Source organism: Spea bombifrons, chromosome 7 (assembly GCF_027358695.1).
Source record: "Spea bombifrons isolate aSpeBom1 chromosome 7, aSpeBom1.2.pri, whole genome shotgun sequence".
Taxonomy (NCBI): Eukaryota; Metazoa; Chordata; class Amphibia; order Anura; family Pelobatidae; genus Spea; species Spea bombifrons.
The window spans coordinates 3,374,720-3,386,108 of NC_071093.1; the positions used below are offsets into that span (position 1 = coordinate 3,374,720).

At 42.0% G+C, this 11,389-nt stretch overlaps 1 protein-coding gene across 1 annotated transcript; it reads right to left on the bottom strand.

The window, feature by feature from the left end:
• Positions 1–6,606: 6,606 nt before the first annotated feature.
• On the bottom strand, positions 6,607–11,389 carry RETREG2 (reticulophagy regulator family member 2). The gene is made up of 10 exons (XM_053471754.1): positions 11,295–11,389; positions 10,318–10,820; positions 9,882–9,988; positions 9,587–9,617; positions 9,243–9,387; positions 8,903–8,987; positions 8,683–8,814; positions 8,307–8,401; positions 7,817–7,952; positions 6,607–7,505 (listed from the first exon to the last, which is right to left on the bottom strand). Exons 2-10 carry the CDS (start codon positions 10,590–10,592, stop codon positions 7,030–7,032), a joined length of 1,482 nt encoding a protein of 493 aa, XP_053327729.1. The 5' UTR covers positions 10,593–10,820; positions 11,295–11,389; the 3' UTR covers positions 6,607–7,029.

Here is an 11,389-nt window from a genome sequence, read left to right on the forward strand (position 1 = left end):
GAAAAAGCAGAGCGTTCCTGAAACAGAAAAAGGTTCGATATAAAATATAAAAACGACACAGAAACGTTAAAGAAATGTTTTCAGTTTCTACGGCAACAGCTTATCAGAGGCTGCTTCTGTGCCACATGACAATTAAGCATTCCCTGAAAAATCAAGAACAATACATCATTTTACACGATTAAAGAATTATCCATGGAAAAGGGTTTTAATGCCAAGTTTAGGTGTAAAAGCAGAGTAGATGGAACAGTGTGGATAAAAAGTTAATAGATTGATTTTCAATCACCTAACGGCTCATAGCAGCATAGAGCAGCGTCCGGATTAAAGTGGGTTAACTGTGCCCATCACTCTTAGCCAGCCACGCTTTTAGGGTTTATATATAAAGAGCAATTGTGGTGCAAAATTATCAAAAGCGGAGTAGCTTCCATAGCAACCAACTGGATATTCTGCTGGTTGCCACGGTTTTATTTTGCTTCTGACAAATAGGGGGGGTTATGGATACAAATCGGAAAGGGGTCTCTCCAGCAGAGCCGCTTATATTAACCATTTTGCTGCCAGAACGATTTAGTAGGAAGGAGGCTGTGTGAAAGTAACAAGGGAACTGTTACAATTAGGAAATAAAAGTATGATTTCTTAAATTGATTAAAATTAATCTATACATTGGAATGAGCTGTAGGGGGTAACTAACTTTTAAGGGAAAAATATCAGAAAAAAACACTGTGAAAAACATCAATAGATTTGAAATATAAGATATTTGTAATAACTACAGAAATGTATATTTCCCATTTATCGTACAGCCGCAAACTCTTTTCTATTTCCTTTGTAAATGAAGTCACACACAAAGTATCACATAAATTCATGACAACCTAGTTGGTTACATTTCTCCTAACTGTCCCACATTCACAGGGACAGTCCCTATTTCTTTAAACCTGCTGCCCCCAGGCTTTTAAGCCTGTGTTTCCTTTAAAGGTTAAACCACCGACCATCCCGCCTCACAGGATCATACAGATTTAATTACTATTTTGATTATCTGTTAATTCCCAAGTGCTCGGCCGCTCAGAACAGGGTTTTTTTGTGTGTTTTTTTAATGCTGGGAAAGTTTTTAAATTACGGTAATTGCCAATTTTATTCTAGTAGGATTGGAAAGGGTTAGTGGTTCCCAACCTCGCAATACAGTATATTAAAAAAAAAGTTCAAAAGTTTATGGGAGATAATATTATATATTTCTTACCAATATTATTATTTATGAATTATAATAATAACAACAAGGAACAAATATATTAATACTATTTTGTCCCATAAACTTTAGGGTTATATATTAAATTACTATTATTATTTTTTTGTTGAATAACTGATTTTTTTTTGTAATTTCTTGGATTATAAAATCGCTTTTTATAATCATATGTTATGCTGGATGTATGCAGTAAGAACAATCACTGGCATGTGAAGTGTTGGTTTGTAGAAACATATTATTTGATGGCAGATAAATGCTTTTCAGCCCATTTACTCTGCTGGAAATCATTATTAGGTGTCAGATATGCCTATCCCATGGATATTTAAATTCACTGTTTGGTTTAAGCTCCACCACTTCTGCTGGGGGTCTCTTCCAGTTATCGACCACCCTCTCAGTAGTAAAATAAAGTAAAACTTTGTTACATAACATCTTAGCCTCTGACCCTCCAGGTTACATTCTAACATGGATCTGCCTGTCTCTTTGTTTAAGGAGGGAGCTGGTCTGCAGTAACAAGCATGGAGTGTGCATACTCAGGGTGTCCTTGACACAAGCTCTGGCCTCACACTCACCTTTTAGAAGTAGTTGCAGATGTCACCAGCACCCCAGGGCTGTTAGGGTAACAAACACACAGCGTGTAGGGCTGTCCTGGCGTGGGTTGTGTTACAGTCTCACAGTGTGTAGCTCTGTGTGTGTCTCTGCAGCCAGGCTGATTGTGTGTGCATGTCTCTGTATGTCTCTGTATGTCTCTGTCTGTCTCTGAGCAACCCTGTAAGTCTCTGTCTGTGTGTCTCTCTCTGACCATGTGTCTCTATCTATCTGTCCCTCTGTCTCTGTCTCTCTCTCTCTGATTAACCCTGTTTGTCTCTGTGTGTCTATGTATGTCTCTGTCTCTCTCTCTCTCTCTGGAGGCAGGGCATGCAAACCTTCAGCTGTAATCTCCCTCCTCTGGGTCCTAATGCCCTCTTCCTCATGCCTCTGACTCAGCAGGATCAGACATTGTTACATTGTATCCATTGTAACAGTGACTCATCAGTATCAATGCAGGAGCCAATCACAAGCCAGACACTGCAGGAATCATTAATCACTGTTCTACTAGCTGTTAGAGCATTAACCAATCACTAATAAGCATTTTTATACCTGCACGGTTTTCAGCCAGTCACGGACTGGTATCCCAGTACCTGGTTCAATCGTTAACCAGCAGACGAGTAGCTGTTGAAGATTGAACCAATCATGAGACATGAGTCATTTTACCTGTCAAGTATTGAGCCAATCACAGTTCACATTCTATAGAATGGAATTGATTCATGCAGTACATCAGAAAAAAAAGGGGCAAATGCATATGGGGGGGGGATTCTGCAAAAATAACGTTAAGGGGCCACGCAGCTGTCATATGCAGTAATGTGTGTATCCCGGCCGGAGGGTCCCTTTAAATTGGGGAGAATAAATGCACGCAGATGGAAAATGCATACTGCATGCAATGCGTCGCTGCCCTCGGGATGCAGCAGATATGCGCATGAGGTTAAAAGCGCCATCTGTGGACCCCTAATGTAGATCCGAAGAGTTCTGGGATTTTACACTCAGTCCCACCAAGAATGTGCCCCTGTGTCTCTCTCCTGTTATAAAGATAGCTGCCAACAATCCCTTATCTGTCAGTACAGTCCTGACAACATATGTCCCGCAACAGCTAGTGTACACAATACCCAAATCAAGGGCAGGTTAAAGCTAGAACTGTGAAGACCGCCCCCAGCCACGCCTCTAACCGCACCCTCTAAAACAAAAGTTGCGTTGTGTAGGTATGAAGATTCTACATGTCAATCTTCGACAAGCACAAAGCTTTAAGCGCCAATTTATGTGCCAGATGAGAGAATAAAATGACAGGTCCGTTAAAGTTGAATATGCTGCAGAGAGCAATTAATGGGGAGGAATAATTAAGCAGATCACTAAACCAGGAAGTTAGGCGGACTGTTCCACGGCATATACTATATGCGTGGTGGCGTTTTATTGTATATCCATTACTTATCTTAATCAGTACATGCCACTCCATACTTCTAGCACATATAAGAACTGTAGGATTTGGGAAATCTCCGTCATTAAATTCATCCGCTTTACGCACCGTCAGGCTGTCTGGCGGTTTTGGCTGAGAGCCCTCAGAGTGGCAGATTTTGTGTGTTACCCCGGGGTCTCATGAGTCAGCAGCAGCTAAACCCGGTGACTCTCTTATCAGGGTAGCGCATATGTTTAAGCTGCCCGACACCGACCGCTATGTGCCCCTCTCCTCTCCAGCAGTGACATAGTTAACATTAACAGAGCAACACAGAAGAATAAACATTACATTAACTCCTTCAGCGCCACATCCCGCACCCTCTCAGATTTTGTTTTAAATAAATAGTCTTCATGTAAAAGGCACAAAACAGGACACGCTTTGCTGTATCGGTGACACCTTTTATTAATCATCTTAATGAGCAATATTTAAATACGGTTTTAAGGGGTTAATCATTTTATTGTACACTGTACACACATATACAGATTATTGATTCGCACCCATACATCCCGGCACACGTACACAAAACCCATGTAGAACTACACGTGTTTATACAAACAGATGTACACACTTTACTCACAGGCCGACATGCGTGCGTCTACAAACCCCTGTGTATTTCAGGTACTACAACGCTCAATATTCTCAGCCATTCACAGTAGCTGGAATGACAAGGTTTCTCTGTTCCTACCATTATCCTGCTTTTCATAAAACACATGGTCATCCACACACAGAGGAGGAAAAAAATAAAACACATAAAAAGTACAGTGAGGGACAATAACTGCAAGGAGGGTTATTTGTACATCAGGGTTAAGCAATCCAAGTGCAACTTTCAGGACAGATTTTATAAATACCCCAACATTTTTTTATGAGAATAGCCAAAATTATTATAGTAAGTAAGTAAGCACATCCTATGGATGGAAACAGAGAGGATATCCATCCTTAAAGGGGCTCCCTTTGGATTCATGAAGTCATTCATCAGCTCTCAAGAGAGGAAAAATCTTGTCTTCAATGAAACCTCTGGGGAACCATGGCTGGAAGAATAGCCTCTCCCCCAACATTGAACACTGCTTGAAAGGATCCCAGAGGTTCTTTCTTAGAGAGACTACTACAAAACTTTCTTGTTTGCATCACAATATTCCAAGAAAATATTAAGGAAACATGGAGGAGAGTCAAAGCAGCGTAATGTGTTTTTAAATCTGCTGTAGTCAAAGGAACAAAAATGTATTTGCACAGATTGCTTAATTACCCTCTTAGTCAAATATCCCTGTTGTAATTTTTTCGATAGGCATTAAAAATATTTAAAAATAATGTTTTTTTTTTTTTTAAACAGGAAAAGGGATGCCAAGAGCTCTAAGTAGGACAAGTAGCATAAAATATATAAATGGGTCCGCAAACTCTACACGCCAATACAAAAAGCAGTCAAAGGCTATTTTTGACTACAAAGCCTATAATACACCAAATAAATCACCTGACCCATCTATAGGGACAGAAACCAAGGTGGTGTTTTTTTTAAAACTTTTTAAGCATATTCCATTAATCTTTAGTTTCTGGAGAGAGAGAATGTTCTATAACAGTAATATTAAGAACATTTAGATTTTATTTTGTGTTTAATTTCACTTTTTCGGCGGATCACACCTTTAAAACAGGATAGCTTATTCTAAAAACCTAAATCAGAAAGCAAATACTCATTCAAGATGGCAGATCCAGAGCAATTTATCTTCACGGACAAGACATTAAATCACGTGTAAGTATTTTAACAGTAAAACCTTACTAGCCCTCCCAAGACTATGTAGTTTGAAGTGACGAAAATGTTCGGCCATACTCCCCCCCTCCCCGATGGAACATTTCATGAAAAAAAGGCATTTCTACAGTTTATGATGTCATGCAGATGTAAAGATGCGCAAGATGCCCCAGGAACCAAAGAGATGTTGCTCGAGTTGTGACATAGCGGATATCTGAAGTCTCGCCCTACTTTTGCAGGCATCTACATTCCTGTTGGAGGGTTTTGCAAAAAATAGAATAGTTACAAGATATTGGTAAATACACTTACGGGAGGTAAATATCACTTTTAACCTGCTCCATGTATAGCATTATTGCAGCATGATCATCTATAGTAACCCATATACCCCCTGACATACTTGCAGCACACAAGGCTGGGCTTATAATAAACATTTTGTATGCCAAATGTGAGATTTTTCCCCAGCAGCACTTTTTTTTGTCTTCATTAAGCTTTGGGAGGTATAAAAAGGGGCCTGTCATCTAAAAAAAAAAAAAAAACAACATTAAAAAATAGAACATTCAGCAGTGTTTGACAACTTCTGATAGCTCATATTAACCAAGCACTTGGTCGGCGCACGTCAGTATGGTGAATCTAAAAGGTAGCAGGGAAGACTCAGCCAACTACAGACCAGTAAGTCTTCCGTTAGCAGTGGGGTAATTACTGGAAACTGTGTTAAAGGATAATATTGTTAAATATCTAGATGTAAATAGTTTGCAAGAGTTTTACTGCTGAGAGATCTCGTAGGGACAGTAGATGTCACCCATCGGGATTTCAGTAAGGCGTTGGATACTGTCATAGAAGAATGATTAATTATTGCACTTTGGGCTTCAATGTTAAAATAGTTGAATAAAGAAGGCAATGGCGGAGTGACAGCAGACAGAAGGTAATGGTGAATATTCATATTGGGGGAGCATCGGGGCTCAGTAATGAGACCCAATCATTTTAATATTTTTATAAGTGATATTTCAAAAGGTCTCTTAGATGTTGAAGACAATATAATGGTCAACAACAGGGTAGACATCCCCAGTGGAACATGCCAAATGAATATTCATTTAAGTACATTAGAATGACAGCTGCACTTCAACATTTATAAATGTAGAATGATGTACTTGGGGCATCCTACCCAAGACTAACCAACCTCATTATATACAGATATGAAGGGGAGAAGAAAAAAAGGGATATGATAGAAATATTTAAATCTGTAAAGGGAAGTTTATTTCAAAAGAAGATAGATGTTGGGTCATAATCTAAAACTAGAGGATCGCAGGCTTAGATGTAATGTAAGGAAGTTTTGCTTGACCGAGAGGATGGTGTATAATTGGAATAGCCATCAGACGTGGTAGATGTTAATTTAGGGACGTTAGACATGTACTGGATAAGCATTTGGCTACCGTGAATATAGACCAAGGGCTTGAGTCTTTAAAGACTTTACGTTTCTGTTCCAGCTCGTGTTCTAACCGATGCCAGGAGAAGAATACATAATGTGAGCCATGACGGGTAAGTCGAAATTATTATGGAACATTTCCTACAAACTGCTGAACAGCTGTACCAACATACAGTCAACACTATGTTTTATTTCATTGATATTTTTTTTTAGGTGACAGGTACCCTATTCTAGAACCAAAGCTACACATATAACAATAATTACTCTAAATACCTGCTTCCCTTCCGAGCAGTAGCACTTTTTTGAAGGAAAAAAAATACTATTGTAATATGTAACATGATAAGCATATCCAAATGGCAAAATAAAAAAATGCAGAGAGGAAATCCTGACTCGATAACAATGCCTTTTGGATGGGGAAGCTGACTATGTGCTGTGCTTTTCGCTAATGCCCTGACATCCAATGGGGCAAATTTTTTAAAGATTTCAAGATCCCAGAGCTGCATATCGGAGATCATGCGCATGACGAAGGAGGGAGCCTCCTGCTGTTCCTGCACACGACACATTCAGCTTTAACATCCCTATCTCTCAGACCCCTATGAAGATGGCTTTTCCAGTCCTGACTCGGTAGATGCTGGCGTTGACGAGCTGCTTGTGGTTGATAAGAATCGTTCAGCCTCCTTGAACTCTTCACGCATCAGATCCAGCTCGCCCTGTTCGAGGAGCTCAAAATCCTCCCCGTCTCCCCCTGGTTCTTGAGTCTCTGGAGCTGTAAGTCCCAGTGCTGGGAGAGGTGTTATTGGGCTCTGCAGGGTGGTGGAGATGGTTCTGTTGGCCATCTCCTCACTCAGTGGATGGAGTTCGCTTTCCAGTCCAGGAGGTTGACCCTTCCCGTTGAAGTGCGTGTTAACAAAGTGCAGGGGAGAGGTCAGGGAGGGCACCAGCTCTTCTTGATTGAGGGCCAAAGGCTGAGACGGCAGACTGCGTGCCTCTTCTTTTTGTAAGCTTTTCTCATGCACCCATGGAGGTGAATTTGCGGGTTCTTCAGTTGCTGTGCTAGGTTGGTCCAAATCTAAAAGTAAGAAGAGGGCAAACATGTTTTTATTATACATCAAGTCTGCAGTTCAATACCTGTGCGAGTATTGAACTGCAGGGGATATGCATATCATGACACAGGGACAGGCATCATTTTTAAAAGTGTCAGCCGTGTACTACAAGGTAATGCATTCATTGCTTTTTAAGCATACTCACTTTTCAAATAACAACCTCTGACCTTTAACCTGGAATTAAATCTTAAAAGCTTGTTCTTGTGGACGCCTGAAATGAAAGACACGGCTAAAGAGGCCTTAGTGTGACTATGATGTGTGCGCTCCACAAACTCACCCTCTGATACATCAGTTAGTTGTGGCGTTGTGGCCCTGGAGACTGAAAATCCCCCACTCTCCAGAATCGAGGCTTCCTCATCGGACAGCTCCGAGTCAGTAATGGACAGAGCCAAGGCGGTAATTCTTACGTCCAGCTGTATGGACACAAGTCATATACAATAACTTTGTATTGTCCGAGGGGCACCTTCCCTGCAATGTCACACGGGATGTTACAAAATATTTACTTCTGTTTTACGTCACTTGTTTTGGACCTAGGGACATCTAAATATTGACCATGGTTTATTTTTCTACTAGGTTAGATATACTGTATGAAGAGAAATGGGGTCTGGTTAAACATGTATAAATGTCTCTTTTGATCCATACATGGCATAGATGTGCATTTCTTTCCCCACTCTATTCTATTACAGATCATTAGTTGACACCATGGTGAAACGACCCCTCCATAATCGTATAACCGTCCCTATCTTGAGCCGCCATATCTGCCTCACCTCAGGAGAGAACCCTGGAAGTTCGATCTCACTTTCACTGTCTGTCTCAGCAACAATCTCCTCTCCTTCATCAGGCTCCTTCTTTACCTGTCGCTCTGAAAGAGAGAATAACGACAAATAAGACCTTTAAGCCATTGGTGCTTTAATTAAATTAAATTATTAATGCTAAACACAATGCTTGCACCAGACTCTATTGTATTATATACTGTTCTTTAAAATAATACATATATTAGTGGCCAATCTCAATGTCAAAGACGACATCACACTGAACATTGATGTCACCACAAATAGGACATCTACTTTACTTTATTTGACTTTCCATTGAAACAAAACTATAAAAACATTACTATATTAAAACCCCAGTATTCTGAATTACTTTTGTGTGATCGAGGCATGGCTTCTCCCTTCATACTGTACTCCAGCTTCATCAGAACTGGCTCCAGAGCAGTGTACATCCTTTGGATGAGCTCACGATACACAACCAGGGGCCACAGCAGGACACTGAGCACTGGGATAAAGCGAGAGAGAGAGAGAGAGAATGATCTAGGAGGGGAAGAAGGCACTTATAATGCTACTCGCAAATGTCTCTTACTCACGTATAATGTAAGATATCATAATGCCGGGTACATAGTAACCGAGGACCGTCAGGACAGCACATCCAGAGCAAACTGCTGCACAGAACTGGAGTAGAAAGAGTCAGAGCAGTCAAAGCCCAAAGCAATACAAAACTGGTTAACATTTAAAAACCTGCAATGTGTGTATGGAGCGCCCAACTGATTTTGTTATTGACGTTAATACAAAATGTCATTTAATTCTGCTGATCGACACAAATAAAACACAGGAATGACACAAACTGGTAAAAGCCAAGGGGAACAACGCAAAACAGACTGAGACGGAGGTACAACGTTCCTGATTCCAGTCCCAGTTCCCACACACCTTGCCAGGATTATGCTTCTTGTACAGTAGGACCTCCTGGATGTACTGGTGGGAAGTGAACCAACTCTCTGCCAGGTAGTGGCACAGCTCAGGTACAGTCAGCAGGCGGTGGTGCCCCCCGCCTCCCACAACTCCCAGGCCCTCGCTGCATACAAAACAAAAATAGCATTAATAAACAAAAGACGGACTCACTCTTTATGGGCATCAGAGGTCACATCAGCAAAAAAGTCACCAGCAGTCATTTTTTTTTTGACTGAATGAATGAATGATGTATACGGATCAGCATCGATGCGCAGTACGGGCAGAGAATGGCACACCTGCTTGATCCTAAACATGGTTCTTACCTGTCGCCGGAAGGTTCCCCCCGAGGTGGTACTGTCCAAAAAGAAGACAGTTACATTAAACAAAGTGGTTCCCAATGACAGATTAATCTATGAATTAATTATTAATACTTTTAGATTCCTGGAAATGCATAAAACATGAAGGAGTACAAACTTTGGACTTAAACTGGGGGAACCCCCACATTATCATAAACTGGGTTGCATAAGAACATAGAAATCAGTGAAGTCTCTACGGTTTTAGCGCATATTTTTTATATAACAAGTTTCTTTAATTGTATGAGTTGATGGCGGTCATTACCTTTAAAGTGAGAAAGCAGCCACGGCTTCCAGTGCTGCACGCCGAGGAGACAGAGCAGGAACAAGCTCAGCAAAAAGACCGGCCGCAGGGACAGATACGAGAACAGCCTGCGGACAAGGGGAGACTTTCATCGCTGCTCAACAGGAACCCAATGGTAGTTAAAGGTCCTGTTCCACCCGCTCTGCTGAAATTAACACTTCTAGAACTATGTGACATTGGTAACATCATTTGCAGTACCGCTGGATACCTACTCCCTTCCCAGAAATAACTGTTTGATCATGTAACATTTTTGCATTATTTATTATTCGCCAGGGAATGCTTAATTGTCATGTGACACACAAACAGTCTCTGATAGGTCGTTCTCCTAGAAACGTATAAATTAATTTAATTTTTTAAACCTAAATGGACGTCAAGAGAGTAATATAAGGAACCTCACCAGAATGTGCCGTGCAGGGCTGCTGCCGTAAGCAGACTGGGCAGCGGCCTCTCCCAGACCAAAAGTCGCTGTCCGGCGGTAAGCAGAGGTCCCCATTCATGCAGCCGAAGGCGCAGATCGGCCTCCAAGATTTTCATGTCCTCCTCTGAGGCTCCAGCGACCCGTCCACTCCGGTCCTCATTCAGGGATTGATCCACCGAAGGCCAAGGCACGTCCTCCTCCTGCTGCATCTTTCTGAACTCGGAGAGTTGGGGATCGCAAGCACCGATATCCATGGTCGGCTTCGACGTAAGATTCAGATCTTCTTCAGCACCTTCTGTTACTCCCCGGCTCCGGTAAACTTCCAGGAATCAAACACAACAAGCGTCCCCCCGAGTCTCTCCGCAACATTCCCTTTAATCTGAGATCCCCCTGACAGCTCCCTCTCGGACCCAGGCGCTCAATCGGACCGACTCATTTCCCGGCCTGTCGCCAGCTTCTCATCTCCCTCGGCTCACACTCATCTAGGAAAACAAAACAGCAGCACATTGATGATGTCGTTAGATCCACACGGAATCGCGCAGAATTCCCAATGCCCAAAGTATCAGATATTCGCATTCTCCTCTTTAATGCTCTAATACTCCGTCACCCAGAAGTATTCAGCCCAGCCCGTGACGCTCTTTTTTTCTGCCCCGATCACATATTTCTCTCCTCCCATATATTATTAACTCCTGCCTTTCCTATTTTTACTTCACCTATTGCCCCAGACGCCCCCTCCCCTCAATCAACAGTGACGAGCTACGCCAGTATTAATAAGCTCTCTGATTGGTTTATATCTATCCCTTACCTGTCAGGCCTCAGCATCCCCCTGTACTGACTTCAAGTACCCCCCCCGTCACTATGGTACCCTGTCTCACTTACAGGCCTCACACGCCTGCCTCCTCCTTACCCCGCCCCCCCATACCTCCTGGTGAATCTTGAATCTACCCCCGCTTCACCTGACACACGGTACAGCGGCCCCTCACAGCTCCGGGATGTTGTTGTTATGGTGCTGCGTCAGCTGAGCGGCGGTGACGTCACAACCCGGAAGTAC

What these genes read in the sequence shown, in the direction of transcription:
- RETREG2 (XM_053471754.1), bottom strand. Translation starts at nt 10,592, where the DNA reads ATGGATATCGGTGCTTGCGATCCCCAACTCTCCGAGTTCAGAAAGATG. An exon ending in CATGCCTCGATCACACAAAA is followed by an intron (nt 8,402 to 8,682) that starts GTAATTCAGAAT and finishes TCTCTCTTTCAG; the next exon opens with AGCGACAGGTAAAGAAGGAG. An exon ending in ACTAACTGATGTATCAGAGG is followed by an intron (nt 7,506 to 7,816) that starts GTGAGTTTGTGG and finishes TCTTACTTTTAG; the next exon opens with ATTTGGACCAACCTAGCACA.